This window comes from Filicampus tigris, chromosome 4, assembly GCF_054856515.1.
Source record: "Filicampus tigris isolate MCC_2025a chromosome 4, RoL_Ftig_1.0, whole genome shotgun sequence".
NCBI classification, from domain to species: Eukaryota; Metazoa; Chordata; class Actinopteri; order Syngnathiformes; family Syngnathidae; genus Filicampus; species Filicampus tigris.
The window spans coordinates 9,489,959-9,509,527 of NC_141220.1; the positions used below are offsets into that span (position 1 = coordinate 9,489,959).

The 19,569-nt window shown below is 40.0% G+C and overlaps 1 protein-coding gene across 4 annotated transcripts in view; it reads left to right on the forward strand.

The window, feature by feature from the left end:
- The window catches only part of ldlrad3 (low density lipoprotein receptor class A domain containing 3), a 107,589-nt gene extending 88,291 nt beyond the window's left edge, over positions 1–19,298 (forward strand). For all 4 annotated transcript variants that reach the window (XM_086029641.1, XM_086029643.1, XM_086029644.1 and 1 more), the window contains 2 exons: positions 9,607–10,000; positions 14,450–19,298. In XM_086029641.1, coding sequence (XP_085885767.1) covers positions 9,607–10,000; positions 14,450–14,621 — 566 coding nt within the window. In that variant the 3' untranslated portion in view covers positions 14,622–19,298. The remainder of the gene's footprint in view (positions 1–9,606; positions 10,001–14,449) is intronic.
- The last annotated feature ends 271 nt before the right edge of the window (positions 19,299–19,569 follow it).

The window sequence follows — 19,569 nt, forward strand, 5'->3', positions numbered from 1 at the left end:
AATAAGTTGCAATATGCTTATGTAAACTGACCGGTTTCAATACAACTGCACAATGTAATGAGATGTACTAGTGCAAGAGCTTTATGAAAACTTCTGCCATTAAAAAGATAATAATGGCTTACAATTGTGTCAAACTGCACCGCGTCATAAAGATAGTCGTTTCCAGTAGTTCGACTCTCATGGAGCTAAATGAGCAACCAAAATATTAGAAACATCTTCTCTCAGTACATAAAGTATTACAGGTCTACTCTGCTGCGAACTACAACCACAACAGTAATATCAAAGTGAAACGAAGACCCCAGTGGCGCTGTCAATCAAAACTGACTTCTGTTCGTAAAGACGTACTTATTCATACAGATCTTGGATCTCTTCAAATTGTGCAGGTGTCGTAATGAGGTGGAAGGTTGGTGCACACCAACTGGCAATAGGCGCTGGCTGAATGAGGTAAATTATTTATTAAAGAGAACTGTCAGTAGAATGCATTGCAGTTCTAAACCACTACATACTGCAACCACAATAACAATCATATTGTTAAATTAACTCTGACATGTCAATCAAACCTGAGCATTGTTGTCAAAATGCTTAATTTTTCATACATAGATTAGATGCAAGTGCTAATGCCATTTTAGAGGTGTGGCATTCGGTCACTTCTTTTCAGAGGTGTGTTGAGTGTTTGTATTGAGTGTTGCCAAAAGGAATTCATCATATCATTTTGTACTAACAAACCGTGTCAATCAGCCTGTTAATGAAAACACCAACGAGAATACTGTGTACCAGTAAGTGTTTCCACAATTCTGTCGGTTAAAATGCACCTGTGCGCTGTAGCTGTTTGTTTCATAAGCCATTGATTTAAGTTGTCAGACATGATTCCTCTTGTAAAATATCGCAAAAAAATAAGTGCATGCATCTCGTGTGCAATAGTGATTTTAGGTGAGCTGAGTGGAGGATGATCCTCGAGTGCTGCTGTTCTACAAATCATATTGTAATCATATTTTGCATATGTTGTCCACAGTACATAGTGTAGTATATAAGCTATGAAGGTGTTAACTATTTTAGGAGTAAAAAGAAACATGTAAGTCGTTTATAGTTGTGGGGTATAGCGGACCTTATTGCCATTTTGTTTTTGTGTTTCAGGATTAGTTTGTTAGTTAGCAGGATACTTTTTGGTAATAACTAAAAATGACAAAAAAGTTCAAACATGTTTGACACCGTCACCAAGAGTCTGTCCATAGTTACATGTTTGTCCTTGGTTATTCCACTAGCTATGTCTCCACAACTAGTTTTGTGGGATTTAAAAACAACGTCAACAAAATCATAAACCTTACCTGACAATGTATTTTACACAGACTGATGTACAGTAACTACCCTGCATCTTATGTGTTTTGTTGTTATAGCTGATGAAGATTTGATATGAGTGATGGTGATATAGAATACTCTGTATATTGCGTGTAGCTGGTGGACATGTTATATGGCTGATAATCTAGTATATGGGATGCACTGCAAGCTAATTGTGCAAGTGAACTATTAGAGCTGCGTGAAGCCAGATGGTGTGGGCTACCCCCCTCTCACTTTAAAGTTGCCTAGCGTTTGGATGTATACGGAAGTGTGTGATGTGTCTGCCCCCTAGTGGTTCCCTTCTCATCTCTTCTCTTTGCAGCTCGCAGCTCATCTCTTCTTTTTTTCTCTTCTCTTCTCATCTCATACAGGGCGTAATATTCTGAGCCTGCCAAGTCGGCCGCTCATACATCTTATTATATCACACAGAAGTGAACGTAACTGTGGCAGCTGAGCTGCCAAAGGAGCCAGCAGCCCCCACCTGTAATTAGCATCACACAAAGTGAACTGTGCAACGAGGGGAAGCGTAGCTGTGACATACTTCTCTCAGCCGTTGACAGACTTGGATTAGAGAAGCCTGGAAAACTGGAGCGGAGGGATGATAACTAATTTCGTCCCTTACATTTGAGTCCTTTTAAAGAAAGGGCTTCATTAATGTGAAATAGGTCTTCAGAGTGCTGGGATAATATTCTAAAAGTAGTGGATATCTCCAGCTCCACTTTTATGAGGTGGTTTAAGTGTGACAATTAAGATACTGTAAATGAAGTTTACTATCACCCCAAATTCATTTTCATTTTATGTCATGTCATGTCATCTTCCAAACCGCTTATCCTATATAGGGTCGCGGGGAGTTGCTGGAGCCTATCCCAGCCGTCAATGGGCGAAGGCAGACTACACCCCGAACTGGTCGCCAGCCAGTCGCAGGGCACACATAGACACTGTCACTGAGCGGGAATCGATCCCACGCTGCCCGCACACAACTCAGGCGTGTGTACCACTACACTATCAGCGGACCTTTTCATTTTATGTTGCTCTCTTAATCATTTTAACTGATCGCATCATGGCAATTGGTGGCTTGGAATCATGGATAGGTGCCATAGCCAATGAGGATAAAAGAACACACACCTCAGATTTAACTTCAGCAGCTTGGTAGCTGTTTGTTGTACTTTTTACATTTAAAAGAGAACATATTTATGTTCTACTGGCATTTGTGTCCCCAACTTTTCGTAAATTGTTCCATAGAACTCTGCATTGACTTTGCCAGCTAGGAGACTCACCAGCCAGTGACATGCAAAGAGGGAATTGTTGATCCGAAATCTTTGAAAGGCATTTTCTAAAGTTTATTTAACAATATTGGATTATCTCATGGGCGGCACGGTGGTCGACTGGTTAGCACGTCCGCCTCACAGTTCAGAGGTCGTGGGTTCGATCCCGGCTCCGGCCTCCCTGTGTGGAGTTTGCATGTTCTCCCCGTGCCTGCGTGGGTTTTCTCCGGGCACTCCGGTTTCCTCCCACATTCCAAAAACATGCATGGTAAGTTGATTGGATACTCTAAATTGCCCATAGGTGTGATTGTGAGTGCGGATGTTTGTCTCGGTGTGCCCTGCGATTGGCTGGCAACCAGTTCAGGGTGTCCCCCGCCTACTGCCCAAAGACAGCTGGGATAGGCTCCCGCACGCCCCGCGACCCTTGTGAGGAGAAGCGGTACAGATAATGGATGGATTATCTCATATTTTTGAAACCATTTATAATAATTGATGATAATTCCCCCTGAAAAGGCCAGTTTCTGACTATATACTCTGGTAACCAGAGTCAATGAATGTAGTTGATTTGACTTCACTTGACGAAGGCTGCGTCACTCTCATTCTTACATGTGATTGGTTTAATTTTTCCACACACTACAGAATGGCACAAAATGGAAAACTGGCAAGACATGAGTTCTAAACCAAGAAAAAAGGTGAAACAATGTAGTTAAGAGCATCACAAAATGAATGCAGTAGCAGTTTCCCTTTATTGTTTTGTCAATTGTTATCATTTAGATCATCCATCCATCCATTATCTGTACCGCTTCTCCTCACAAGGGTCGCGGGGCGTGCTGGAGCCTATCTCAGCTGTCTTTGGGCAGTAGGCGGGGGACACCCTGAATTGGTTGCCAGCCAATCGCAGGGCACACAGAGACAAACATCCGCACTCACAATCACACCTAGGGGCAATTTAGAGTATCCAATCAACTTACCATGCAGTACACCTGATTCAAATGATCACATTACAGTATCAGCAAGCTTTGCGGAAGCCTGATAGTGATCCTGCTCATTTGAATCAGGTGTGTTGGAGGAGGCAAACATCTCAAACATGCAGCATAGGAGGCCTCGAGGACCAGATTTGGACACCCCTGAATTAGATGGTGATGCCTTTCCCAAGATGGCAAAAGGGGAGATAACATGTGTGGGAAAAGGTTATTTTTCACCTGTTAGTCATCTGGTCCACATCTGTTTCTTGTTTTATACAGTATACAGTATTCCCAGGATACCTACAAGCAAGGAAGTTGCAATAGAGGTAGGTGAAAGGCCAGTATTGTGGTGGGATATACGGACACAAACAACAGTGAAAGGAGGAGAGTAAATTGATACATTTAGTGTTTTTACAGTCTATACACACTATACAGTAGTTGGAGCATCATCTAGCCGGAGTGCGGTCAAAGCGTTCTGCATCTCATCTCAATTACTCTGCAGTAAATTACCAACAGGAGGGGAACAAAATGGAAAAAGAGCGTGGAGAAGGGAGCGAGAGAGAGAGAGGGAGACAATAGAGGAATCGACAAAATGGCAAACAAAAAGAACCAATATTGGTGGACAGGATGAGGCAAGGACAGTGAAGGGTGTATTTTATGCAGAGATTTGGAAAATAGCTCACTGGTGTTATTCAAGTGGCAGAGTGGATAGGCTGTACCTTGCACCCCCTTGCCACCCTCCACTTATGAAGACGTATACTGTATACACTGAAAGAGTATGAGAGCTGTTATGAACCATTTATTAAAGTAGAAAAAATGCACAACACTCCCATTAATCCTACCAACTTTACCAGATGCAGAATCCTGTTTGACCCCATCACATTATCAAGTACTTACTGTGTTCCTCCTAAAAGTTAGCAATAAGTAGTCATTTGCGTAAAGGTACCCATATAGCCAATGTAGAGTAAAATAATTGCAATATTTTAACAGGCATGATGGGTCACCTCAAAAGTGTTGTGCCTTTAGAGCTTTGGGGGTGTTCGGTGCCTTGTTCAGGGTCATCTCACACTATTGTCATCATTGCGTGTATGCCCTCATTTGGTAGGAATAGGTACTCGCACTTCTGTGGATGAGATCCCCAAGCTTTTCATGTCTGTTTGTGATGGTTTGAAAGCCTCTGCAAAACCACATGGTCCAACTTTGATCATGACAGCTTTGCATTGAAGGCATTTGGTCCAAAGTAAGCTCGGTCAGACTAGCTGTAGGGAATGTTACATTTCATATACCATGAGCTCACCTGTCACAAGAGATTTAGGTGATGAAAGCCAGTTTGTCCGTTGTGTCCACTACAGTGTTTGTTTTGTTTTATGATCACTGACTTCTTTGTGAAAAATGTGCACACATATCAACTTATCATCCAAAAATAAAAGAATAGCAAGTTCAGATTTTCTCTTTGACATAAATTAAACAGTATCTGCTTGAGCGCAATCTGAACGACTCATGTATGCGTCATGAATACTATATTTTACATGATCATACATGTTTATACTTTAAACAACAGGAATAACAGTAGGGATTTTTGGGAGGGTATTCTTATTATTATTCCTGATCTTGTGTGATTTACTTTTTGGGATGAGAAATTCAGTTAGGCCCATAGACTGTATGATGAAATTTTAAATCAAAGGCTGTTGTTTTTTTTTTTCAAAGATTATCCTGAGTGATTATCCTGTGGTGTGGTGTGTGCTCAGTGATCTTTTTCCTCCTTGATCTGCTCCAATCATAACTCTTAAATCTTTTCAATGGACCTGAAGCCTGTACTGTTACCTGACACAAGTAGAGGAGCAAGTAACTGTGTTTATATGCATATCACAGTTAATTTAGCACATAAAAAAATATTTTTGCAACTGCAATCCAGGTACCTGGTATTAGATTTCTTCCTCTTCATCTTTTACAAATAATTTATGACAGTCTGGATTCACTCTGGCACTTGCAGCAGCTTACAGGTCAGTCTTGGTACTGTAACAGAGTTTGAGGGAGAAGAGAAATAGTAGTATTGTGAGATATGAGATTAATTTGTTTCTTGATCACGCTCATAACTCAAAACACTCATATCTCAAATCATTTTACCCCATTGAAATGAACGGAAATGTCATTAATCAGTTCAAGCCCCCCAACATAAGTCCCAATTTGTAATGTGCTTTCAATGAGAAAATAGCATTATATAATATTATACTTAATACAAATAAAAAGCAATTACCTAATTAATCATAATTACAAATATGTCTTCAATGCACAATGTACTGCTCATTCTGGTGTTCGCACGTTGGCTACCTGGGGACCGTATAACACAGACATACAAATATACTGTATTGTAGACTCAGCTCCTCTCTCACCTTCTCAGTAGAGCAGTAATATTAATCATTCTTCAAAGAGGATAAAGAGTATATGTCTATGAGTATTGTTATATTATCTCCCTACAAGTGTTGCGGCACATTTGTGTTCAGATATTTGTTGCTTAAAGGGTAACGAGTGATGGACCGATTATCGGCTGGGCTGTTTATCAGTACCGATATTTGGCATTTTGGCGATTATCAGCATCGACCGTTTTTATAAATCCGATAGCCGATACATAAATTTTTAAAAATCGGTTCATTTTGGCACTTCTGGGTGATGCAAGCCTCTCTGTCAGCTGTGACTACTCTCCAGCATTGGCCCGCCCACAGCACCATTTGTTGGTTGCAGTGGGTAACAGCCAATCAGCAGTGAAAATTGCGTCTTTCTTGCCTCTGAAGACTCATGCGCGGGAAGAAAAGAAAATACAGCTGAATGCAGACAGCCCAGTGAGCAGATATACAGTATGTTACGAAAGTTAATTAAGGCTTCAGACCAAATTGTAGTACACTAAATCTCAGTCTTTTACAACTCACAACTACTTGTAATATTACGATGAGCCCATTTATGTTATATTAACATAAGCAGCAGCTGTGCTGGTTCACGGTCTGTAGACGTGCTTGTAGTGTTAACCACTTGAATTAACAACAGTTATACTTTCAATTGTTTTTTAAAGCGTAATACACGCTTACTTTGTGTATTAAATACGCAATATAAATAACGCTGCTGAGCTGTTCATTTCTCTGCTGGTCAAGCTGCAAGTGCACATTTTTGTTTTGTTTTTTGAACTTTAAAACAAAGATAAGTGCTAAGTGAATGATGAACATTTCAGTTATATTTAATTTTGGGGAAATTGTGTGTTAAAGACACACTGCTGAGCCTGGGAACTCCCTGCACATTTTGTCAGAATTTCAAAACAAAGTTGGCCATTTTCTACGATTAAAAAAAAACTACCTTTGTGCTTAAAATGTAGGCTGCCTAAGTTGCGTGGTTTTTTTTCTTTTCTTTTTTCTATCACCTGTGTGATTTGCAACTGCCTTTCAAGCCTCTGCAGTGAATGTGCTGATCAAGCCCCCATTGTTAATGGTGCAGCATGATGAGTTCCCTTTGTGTGTGTTTGTCTGCGCTCCCAGAGGACTGCAGTGACATCTGATAGACAGACTGGATAACGGCGGCGGGGTGTCTGCATGTGTGCTTTTTTTTAAACCAGGTAATTATGGAAATTGTTTCCGCCTAAAAGTCCAATTCGCAATTAATTGGTAGCATGAAGTACTGGCCAATTTTAAATAACAAGTGAGGGTGAGAGGGGTCTTATTTTATTGGCTGCTGCCTAGTTCAGGAAGTGGGCGGTGGAGCATCTGAATTGGATTAGATTTAATTAAGGCAGTCCCCCCTGACTACACACTGGTCCATGAATAGGTGGCATGACTCACTGCTCGTTGTTGGGAATTCAACAGTGTGTGCACACACATACGGGCACATATATTTCCAAAGCCTCTCGAGCCTTAAAGGTACAAAGTAGACAGAGAAAACATGTGAAAAAAGAGCCTGAAAGAATCATACAAAAAACAAGACAGAAAACTCTTTCTATTAGGGATGCAAAATAACTGTTTTGTCCCACCATACCAAAGTTGGGCATTTTACTAATAATTGAGCATCCGTTATTTGTCATCTGTCTGCAGTGTAGGTACCCTTCCATCGTCCGTCATTTGGCTTTTTTTCCGGGGAGAAAAAATAGTACCCGTCTACAGGCCAGTCCGCCTCTATTTTGAAAGGAGTGTCTGTCTGACTAAACTTTCACTCACTGGGTGATACTTGAACAGAAATAGGGACGCACTGCGCTTTGGAAGCCTGCCTGCTTTGACAGCTTGGTCACTCACTCAAATCTCTCCGCCAAGCAACAACAACCCACTATTCCCCGCGCTCGCCGCAGTCATCAAAGCCTCGCTGCGAAAAATAGACTAATGAAGGACTGCAGTCAGATGGCGGACTAAATAAAGGGATTTTCGTCTATGCTTGATCCGTCTGTTTTTTCAAAAAATCCCATCGTTTGTCAACCGTCAGGCGTCCGTCAGTGACGGATAAACGGACCGGTGCGTCAGATAGACGTAACGCCCAACTCTGCCAATAACCATTACATTTCTGCTTCCCCAAACCGAGATTGATCACCGATAACTGTTTTTTGTATACTACAAATATATAGAGTGTGTTGTTAAAAGAAAAAAAAAAAAAATCCTGCTTCCTACTAATATAGCGGGGTCGGAGGATGACATCAAAAAGGTGTTAGCGACAACGTTAGTGTATTTGAACTAACTAGAACAAAAGAAATACAACAGTGTCCCACGATATTAAACATCTAGTGTGTCACATTGTACCTCAGTTATATCACATACAAGCAAGCATCTAGCATGGATGTTTTAGTTGATTTTCGGGCCTTTACATCACAATGCGGATTAACAGCTCTGCTAATATTCTCAGAGGCCCTGTAAATTTAGGACATGTTAGGGTTGCAAAATATGATACACCTCAAGTGCTAGTATTCACCGAATACTTCAAAACACCCCAAAGGGTTTTCTTCTTCCCAGCTTTAATCCTCCCAGACGGAAGCATGGTCTTGCTATAGCAACCGAGAGGTATCTTGTATTGGTCATTTCCTGTCAAGCTCCACAAACTCTTTGTATGGTTGCTAGGCAACACAGACCACACAAAGTCACATTTGGAACTGTAACAAAGTATATTCAGGCAGTGAAGCATTACTTTCCAATGTAGACTAGAAAAACTATTTCATTGTGTGTTTTGAACTTTTTATGAGGGGCCCGGAGGTTTACTGTTTATAGCCTGGGCCCGAGGCACTTGTGTAATTTGAAATAAAATAGCTACCGGTAATATAAAATATGCCCTCCTCATTAGCACTGCTTGCCTGCAGTGCCTTAATAAATAGGACCAAGTCTCTCACTGCCTTCCTTTTACAATTGCATTGTACGATCTGCCATTACGAAGCTGAAATTTGATTTACCCATGCTTTACCCTGATTCAAGTGGTCACACAGTCTTTCAGAGCTATTGCCTCATTGCATTTGTAGAATAATAATAGGCAATGCTTCCTGGCATTCTTGCAGTCCCTTCTTTTATTTCATTCAGCCGCACAGTCTTTTATTTCATTGTGAAGTTTCCTGAACTTCAGTAGTTTATGGAAACGCTGTTCTGGCAATTATACTGCAACCTCGACCATGTTACTCTCTCTTATCTGCAACGCGAAAATCATGGAACATGGAGCCTCAGTCCTTTTTCTTTCTCTAGAATAATGTATGAGGGTTTAAAATTTGAACTTGGGTCACCCATGGAGCGCAGCCTTGGGTTTCTTGAACTGCTTTTATATCCATACTAAAATGCTGGCGTCTCCCTTCTCAGGATTCACATTGAGTCCATTTTCAAATGAAGATAGTTCAGTGCTTTGGCTCTACAGGTCCCAAGTGCCTCTTTCTTCCAGTCTATATCCTTTTCCCTTATAACACCCTACATAGTTCTCCTCATTCTTACTTCATTCTCCTAAGTGGTAAGGGACTCGTTCCCACTTCATGACATACCGCCGACGTCCATATTTCTTCCTCATATCCATCCTCGCTTGACGCTTTGCCTTTTCCCTTGCAGAAGCTCCCGGGCAGGACTTTGTGACGTTGGATTACCGCCTGCGGTACTACCCCAGCATCACCTACGCTGTCATCGGAAGTGCCATCATCTTCGTGTTGGTCGTAGCGTTGCTGGCCTTGGTGCTTCATCACCAGAGAAAGAGGAGTGTTCTGCTTCCCACTGGTGTAAGAGGAGCCTCTCACCACCACCAGCCGTTGCTGCTGTCCCGCTTGGTCATCTTGGATCACGGCCACATGCATCCTGATGATCCGGGTCTCTCTGCTGGCTCCCCCTCTGCAGTCGACCAGTATAGCTCATCTCCTCAGATGCTGCAAATCCTGTCTGATACTCTTTGTCCTACTGCACAGCCAGTGGAGACGCCGCCATCATACTCTCAGGCCGTCATGGATGTCAGGTAAAAAAAAAACAAAAAAATGTACCGTATGCCGTCAGGCTGGGAGCTTTGATTGAAAAGTATATCAAGATATAAGTATTTCATATTGGTCGATATTGATATGTATTTATTTATTTATTTACTCTTCAAAATAAGGACCCAGAGAATAAAAGGCTGAATGAAGGTCATTTTATTTCAACATATAATATTTAATAAGAAATCAACGCAGCTATGAAAAGTCAAATGAACTGGTCAATATAAAGATGAACTAAACAGCACTTTAAACATAATGTGCTAAGTAGAGCTGAGCAATATGATGTGCTAAGTAGAGCTGAGCAATATGACTAAAAAATGTTTCATCTAAGTATTTCATATATATTCATTCATTCATATTTCCGAGGGTGGCAAATAGCTAAACAGTGGCGTGATAACACGTCTACGACAGTGAACACCTTTCCTGCTAGACCACGTATTCATCCGGAGGGGTTTAATTGGGCTTACTATGCACAATATAATATTAAAAAAGCACACTCTTGATATTATAAGAGTTGTACTGAGTCCATTTGAACAAACACTGTTGGTCCGCATGAGTACACCACGTGCACGCACATGCACGCACTTCTTCGTTGGTTTAGGTGCTTCTTTGTGTTTCTGGAGCCGGCTGTGCCGGGGGTCGGTGTTTGTTTTTTCTATCAAGCATTTTATTGAAGGCATTTTCCACGTGATTCGCCCAGCCCTAGCATGCGTTTTGTTTTTGTTTTGTTTTTTCAATGCAATGCACCTACTCAAGCACCTTAACTCTCCTCATTATTGACGGTTTTCATTGCCAAAAACGGATACTACAAGGGACTATTTTTAGTAACTCGTCAGCTAGGTTTCAAGCATGCCCAGTCGAGGTCATTGCCACATCTTTGTATCATTTGAAAAGAGACAGGGCATGACACAAATCAACATGGTCTGTTTGCTGTGCCATGGTATACATGAACCCCCACTATTTGCAAATTCACCTACAGTATATTTGTGGTTTTCTGCAATGTCGCAAAAATAGTAAAAAAATTATTGGTTTAATTTCTTGTGGAAAATATAATATAATTAAGTAATTCTCTAAAGATAATCTAGTCTGCAAAATATCAATGGACTATAGTTATATAATACTATACATATTAGCTTTTCTTGGTTGACAGCTAATTTACATTCTGTTTGAGTGTTTCACTGCAGCGCAGTGTCTCTGCATATTATCGTGGTCTTTCTTTAATGCCTGAATATGGCAAGGCTTCTGGCGAACAGCCAAAGTGTTTAAAGGAGGTTATGATGCCCCAGGAGATGGTAAACCTCCTGGATTTGGATAAGGAACTACACTGCACTACAGTATCCCGCCAATATGACTTAAATGAGAGTAACGTATGGATGTCTATAAAATTCTGCAGTGCCATCAACATTATCATGGAGTCATATAAAGCATTCTTAGTCTTCATAAAAAAAATAAAAAAACAGCAAGCAACAGCAGCTGCCTGTCAAATCCATTGGGAAAGTCACGTCTAAATATATGGTTCCTCCCGAAGGGCCGAACAAAGAAGTGGAGCAGATTTAATTCCACTGTTTTGCTGTGCACACAGCTTCATCGTCTTTTATCTCACTGTATAGTGCTGCAAAGTCATCATCATCATTGTCATCTTGATCATCATGTAATGTTAAACTTCTACTCATTCCAGTACTGTAATCAAATTGAAAGATTTTTTTGCTGTGCACTTACTAAATTGTGCTTAGCTGCAAGCCATTTATTTTTAAGGGTTAAGAAATGTTGTAAGATGCTTGACTTTAAAGTTGAAGTGTGAAGTAATTTCAGAAGTTGCCAATTGAAGTCTCAGTAAAGTATTAAGCATACCTGTAATACAAAAAATAAAGAATGAAAAAAAAAAATCATTTCTATTTTGTACATTCGACAAAGTAATCGTTCTTCCAAAGTGAGATCCTGGCAAGCAACAACACGGAAGTGGAACGTCAAGGCAACAACGGCAGTGCGCAACATGGAAAGTGTACAAAGCCAGGCAGAAATCAACTCAGAAAGCAATATTTTAAACTCAACTGAGGCGATTCAGGTGTTTGATGAGTTAGAGGAAGAGGAGGTTGTTAGCATGATGTATGTTGGAACATACATGTATGATCCAGATGCTCAGCATGAGGAAAGTGTTGTGCCCAAACGACGGGACATGGAGTGGAGACAAGACTCAGACTGGAATAATGTTAAGCTACATAGGCTACGGTTATTAGCCTAGCGGTATTATTTGAAATTCGATGCTGTGCCATGCTGTAAATTCCATTTGTTGAGATAACTTACTTGGTCCATTTATTCATCTAGCACTATGAGCACACATCATAGTGGGTTAGTGTCCCACATTGTGAAATAAGCGTTATTTCTTGTCACATTGTGATAGTACTAGTAGGCACAACTAAAGGTATATTTAATAAATCATAAAATGCAAGTGAATCTATAGTAAGATTGCCTTAATTGGCAGTTTTCCAAGAGGAGGTGGAATGCTCATTTCTCAACAGTCATCCCAGCTCAAGGTGTAGTGGGTAGATTGTTCGCCCCAGTTGTGTTGCTGCTTTTTTTCCCCTTGGAGTCACAATTTCAAATACCGCTTTCTATCTTTATATTTTTTACTATGTTAACAATTTCTTGCAGTCAGCCGGGAGTTATCTTTCAATTGTTTATTGCAGAATCGAGCAGGTATGCATTGGAACAGTTTAGATGTTGCTTGTGACGAATCTGCAGACAGGAAAAACAAAATTACTGCACCGGCATTGCCCGAACAGCCACAGCTGGAATCGGTAGCCAGTTAATGTGAAAGCCAGCTGAACTGTAGCACCGGCGTGAAATCCATTTGCTTTGCGAGAACAAAACTGGTCGATTTACGTGCCCTATTCTTATCTTTTGGACACTCAAACAACTTGGCCTGAATGTGAACAATGCATCGCCACACAGCGGCGAGGCATTTCGCAGAAAAACGCGAAAACAACGGCAAAGAGCAGTTAACGGAACAATCAACAATGCAGTACAATGGGTGACTGGCAACTCAACCTCTTCAAATGACATCACTCGCCGAAGAGATTTGCATTTTCATTGTTAAGCGCATTGCTATGGGTCTAATTGTGAATCTGAGTTGTTTGCGTCATAAAAACTAATAAAATATGCTTAAAATTGTTTTGTACGTTAGTATTACCCAAAAGATGGTTGGCCAAGTTTACTTCACACATTGTCTTTAACATGACAAAGTGTTTTTGGAGTCACAATTTATTTTATATTTAGGGTTTGAACTACTAAAGTTTTTCTCAGTCGCTTTGATCCATTTCTCAGATCAGAATTGAAATTTTCAAAACAGTAAGTGCATTTCTCTAAACATAGCCAAACATCATGGTTCCTATGCAAAGGTCATTTCCTTTCTCAAACTACATTTCTCAAAATTAAATACCAGTGTCATTGAATGTCAGTGCCATCAGAAAAACAAGTCTTTATGTCGTTGTGTACGGATAAGCCAATCAAATTGCTTAGTCATGTTGTCGCTATAAAAGTGTACTCTGGAGACCAAGAAAGGGAAAAAAGTAGAAATGTGAACATGGGACAATCTCCTCAGGGAATCTTGTACATGCCCGCACTGCAGAAATTACAGTGGCCTTCCTACTTTCTCTGAGCCACATATTCTCATCCGCATCATAACAATTATCTTTACTTGCTATGAGCTATTTCAGAAAACGGGTTGATCTAATGCTTCACCCATTTTCCTTTTTTAGAAAGTCAACTTTCGCCTGGAAAAAAAGTCAAATGGAAATGTGTAGTAGAACTTATTCAAGCATTTTGCATGTTAAAGACTTATACAATGAACTAGTGCCAAAATGTGGCATGTGAGTCAATTCAACAAACTCATATTGTAGTACATTTTGATTAACATAACATAAGCAATTGGTAATGTTGGAAACAGCAGAGAATTGGACATAATCATTTGCATGCATGTGCTAAAGCATTTGAAACTTGTTTCTGAGAAATGAGAAACTGCCTTTTTGATGTGCACAATTGACATGATGTGAAGATTCAATAAGGAGTTTTGAGAAATTCAATTCTGATCTGAGAAATGTACCGAAGCAACTGAGAAAAGAAAAATTATATAGTCAAATTTAAACATTTTGGGGGGCATCAATTGTTTTCGTTTTTTTTTGCTATTGCTTTTGCTTAGGGTTCGATCCATATTGCTGTACTTCAGTCTCCTTTGCTGTAGCCATCCGTAATAGTAGAAATTGTGAACCACTGTAAAGAATATATTTTTATTTTGGATGTTTCTCATGAATAAATATGCATTTCCAATGAGGACATTAATTTGATAATTTTACCTGGTGACAGAGCAACTTCTTAATTCACAAAGAACCTTTTTTGACTTGTGCTTGCGTTCGTCATATGTTTTTGTTTTCTTTCAGTCGGCCGCCCTGGTTCGATCTCCCGCCTCCTCCTTACCTCCCAGATGGGGAAGAAGCTTCCGAGGGAGACTTGCCCCATTACGAGAGCCCTTCTGCTTCGCCCGCACTCAGAACTATGACCTCAAACAGTCAGTCCAGTTCAAATTCTAGACAGATGGCGGATCAGCTTTAGCTACTCTCTTACTGACTCACTGTTAGCTACTGCAGGACTGCACAAAGCCGCACATTCCACAGCGCAGACCTGCTGAGAGCACACCTGCAGAAGACTGAACAACTTCATTGTGAACTCACAGCAGCCGGACACTTAGCTTTTTCTCTTGGCTCCCCCTGGTGGACGTTCTTGCGGCGCTACATGCAGTATTCTTCATTTCAGAATGAGTGGTTGGTTCATTTCGTGTGAATTGAGTCCACTTTAAGAGGTACTAGTTATTTACTTAACCAGTTGCCACTGTTTTAGAGGATTATGTCAAGCGAGTTAGTAAGAGTGTGTTTAAAGTGCCAATATGATCTTTTTTCACTGTGTAACAGTAAATAATGCAGTCCAACCAGGCAACTGTTTTTGAGGCGCATCAAACCCTGTTGAATCTAATCTGTAGCCTGTACTGTTACATCACAATGGAGGTGTATGTAAAACAGTTTGAGGAATTGTCAGATATCCTGGTTATCAAGCATAAGGTCCATGTACAGGTATGCTCCTTGTTGTCACTAGTAGGATAATTCAGCACACTGTATGGAAAGCTGTTTAAGATTTTAGTCGGTGCTCTTGATATCCAGTTTAAGGTCCATGAATTAAAAGTTAATATGCTCTTTGTCCTCAGCAATACAAAGAGACTGACAACTGGCAGAACAACTACATTTAACTAGTGAGGCAAAACTGTGCACTAGTTAGCAATAGCTTGCTACCAGTACTAGACACATTATATAATTCTACTTGTTAACATCTAGCACTTCACTAGAACTGTTTTCGCACAGTTTTGCCTCATTAGTAATATATAGTTGTTGTACAAGTATGCCAGTTGTCCCACTAGTGAGGACAAATAGCAATTTGATGTCCTCACTAGTCGCCGAATAGTCTTACTAGGGATTACAACGGATGCACTAGTACAAGGACCTTTTGCTGGATGTCAATTACCGGTATATTGAATAAATGCTCAAAATGGCTTTACATAAATGTGGTGCTTTCCAACCACAGTAACTTTCCCCAGGAACTACCTTTTGAGGACCATTATGTCTTGACAACCTCACTCAAATAGCCTATGCTCTTTCCTGATGATTTAATATTTGATGAAATATTTTTTTCAAGACTGAGCAGTGGTACACAAAGAGTCTCGGGAAATGGGTTAGCTGTAAAGGATAGGAGTCAAGCGTCCTCCAAAAAAATGGGAAAAGACCGTCAGCCCTCAAACGCAGCCCTTGAATCGTTACATGGGTAGTGTCAGCAAGATGTGGAACTATTGTTATTTTCCTCAGGGGAAATGCACTTTGGTGGCACCTCAGTCAGAGTCACCCTTCCATTGTTTTTCCTGAAAGGGAGATTTTTGGGTGTTTCAAACGTTAAGCAAGCAGCTGTCAACGGGCAGTGGGTGGGGGACACCCCGAATTGGTTGCCAGCCAATCGCAGGGCACACAGAGACAAACATCCGCACTCACAATCACACCCAGGGGCTATTTAGAGTGTCCAATTAACCTGCCATGTTTTTGGAATGTGGGAGGAAACCGGAGTACCCGGAGAAAACCCACGCAGGCACGGGGAGAACATGCAAACTCCACACATGGAGGCCTGAGCCGGGATCGAACCCACAACCTCTGCACTGTGAGGCGGACGTGCTAACCAGTTGACCACCGTGCCGCCTTAAGCAACTCCAAAAGAAGCATAAAACATTCTGATATTTTTAACACCTGGTCTTCAGTGAATTTTCAGATCTCTGTATTGTTGCCTTAGTTGGACACTAAGCAGTATTTCAATTTAACACTAAACGTTGGAAAAGTGCTTGTAAAATGTGCTTGTAATATACAAAAGCAGCTAACTCATACAGTAGGTACGAATATTTGTTATTTACAAAATAATGAATTAAATGCAATTAAATTAAAATGGCACTTAATGTAAGACTACGACTACGACTTTATAGATATTTCAACTGCATAGTTCAGAGCTATTCTTGTTTGGAGGAGGTTTCTTTTTTTTTTTTAGCTTGTCTCACAATATTTGCTCGTAGCTTGTTTTATTTTCTTCCTCAATAGGTGACATACAGTACATGAAGTGGACCAATTCAATTTTATCAAATAAAAAACTACCGGTACTCAAGTCAAGTCAATTGTATTTATATAGCCTTTAATCACAAGAATGTCCTAAAGTGCTCTGAATTTAGCAGTCCTCCACTAAAACACAACAATGACAAAAACACTTCTGGGGTCTATTTCACAAAGCTGGTTCGTCAAACTGTGTCTAATCCTGAAGTCTGAGTTGATCTACTCTGATATCAGAAACCCTGAGTTTCCAGTTCCAGAACAGCTGATTTGAATCAGTTCACTCAACTTTGAGTACCTTCACCTGGAGTTAAGCCCGTGCACCAAAACTATGAAAAGACAGCAAGAATGGAGCCCTGATTTGCCGAGTCACCATAGCAACAAGGGAGGGGAGTGGGAGAAGATTGCTGTTTGGGTCATATGCGGAAGTTTCAAGTTCTTTGCAATCACAATAATATAACAGAAGAAAATCGGGGTTCATTGAGATAAACCAGGTTAGGTTCAGAGAGTCTGTTACTGCGCTAACTGACCAAGAGCTTAAGTTAGCTCTCTCTCTGAAACAAGCTAGAGTTACCCGTTTCTCTGGTTTGAGTTACCTCCCCTTAAAGTCAGAATTTCACTCATTTCAGGGTTAGCAGACTCTGAGTTTTCACAGAACCTGCTTTGTGAAACGGACAGCTGGTTATTTTCACTCTGAAGTCCAACCGTGTTATGTTCGAGTCAAGCAGCAAGTACGTGTTTGTTCAGGTTTGTTAAGTTGGTTTTTGCAACAGCAATATGTACACAGCAAAAAGTTGAGTGTTAAAATGACTCAATTTCAACACTTTTTTCAGGGTTTATATAGCTCCACACTCTACAGAGATGAATGAACATTTTGCAAAGAGTTAACCATTTTACACTGTGCCAAAGTTACTTAACATTATAGGAATAGAGTGGTAACACTGCTGAGATATATTTAACAGCCTGGTTAGTGTTAGTTTCACTCCCACAAGTGTTAAAAATATTTCAATTGATTATATTTCAGTTTTTTTTTCATTGCATGAACTCCCATTACACAAATTGGCTTTAAGTGAATTGATTATCCTCATTCCACCCTAAGCGTGAAACCACTACATGACAGGGACAGGTACATGGAGAGAATTCTCTCACTGTTTTGTGGCAGGAACTCATCTGACACACTGCCACTTTCAGTCACAGTGCCCCATTGCTAAAAAAAAGAAAATACTACAACCCTCATGTAAGAGTGAACTTAACACGTCTTTGGTTGTTTAACAATTAAACCTGAACATAACATTATTAATAAAAAAAGAACAGAACAGCTTTAACTGGAACACTTTGCATGCCCAGAAATCTTTGCGGCAGAGCAGTTCTAATCGAGTGGGCGAATCTTATAATTAACTCTATGCAGAGTTGGTTAACACTAAATAAATCAACTCTGTCATATAACTGCAATACCAACTTCCATTCAAACCAGACAGTGTTAAAATACACTTTTGAGATTGAAATAAACTCTGAAACATTTTACTACAATATTTTAACACTCCAATTTTTGCTGTGTAGTAATTTTACTACAGCCAAATTTTGATGGCATGCTGACTTGTAAAAAGGAGAATGGTGGCTCTGTACCCTATCATCATTTGGTTTAGTGTTCCATATTGGCGGGCCAGCCTGGATACATCTCATGCTACAGCTTGCATAATATTGATTGCAGTGGTGTACAGTGTCTTTGCAAGTAATTTCCTACTCAAATGAACAGTGTTTATTTTAGTACTGCCTTTATTCCAATACCTGAAAAGTGTCAATTAATTGTATTTTGAATCTTCAACTGTAATTGCGGTATTCTCTGAAATCAAATTACACATGCTAGGGAACGTCCATCCACAATGTCCAATATTAAAATTGTTGTTGTTGTTGCTTGTTTTTCATTTGGGTCAGCTTGTCATCAAATTTACACTTCACAACTGAAGGGGGAGCTCTGATACCAAAAAAAAAAAAAAAAAAAAAAAAAACAAGAAATGGAATGCAGCACTCCTAATGCTGTTAATGTGTGTATGTATGTCATTAGTGGTACTCTGTTTCACTGACATGAATAATTGAAGGATCTGTTATTATATGTATTTCGCACGTGTCCTTTTTGCTTCAACCTGGTAAAAGGTACATACAGTATTTACTTTGTAGTACAGCACAAGTTATATGTAAAGAGACTTAACCATGGTATGAATTTGAAGATCTTTCCACACCAAAGGAACAAATGTGTGTTGTCACCATGCTCTATGTGCACTTTTCTATGTAACAAACTGAAAGATGGCACAAGATGGCTGCAACTGGAAGCATTTCTATGGACACGATTGTTATGTACTGTATATTCTATATAAGTTTAGAATCAAGTCCCCCAAGTTGTCATCTGGTTCTTTTTTTTTTTTTTTTTGCATCATGTTGATTTAAAAACAATGTACAATTTTAAACTTCACACTATAAATACATTTTGCAAAATGTTGTATACATTTCAGTGTTCTTTTTTTTTATGCAAGCATCCATCCATCCATTAAATGTCAACCACAAGATGTCACCCTTGTTCATAAAATGAAAGCTTTGAAGGTTCCTTTCTTTTCTCATAACTGGGGAGCTTTCGTATATCATTCATGCAAAACTAGTGTCTTACTTTTTTGAATTTATTTTTGAGAAAAACTAACTACTGTTGTTGCCCACATAAATTGATTCATGATCCATATCTGCTCCCTCTTGTGTGAAACCCTGCAACTCCGTGACAACATTAATTACTTATCATTTCCTTCCCCCTCATGATTAGAATTCCCACCCCGTACTACATTTGTGTTACCAGGTGTGTCAAACGAATTTTTGTCGCGGGCCAC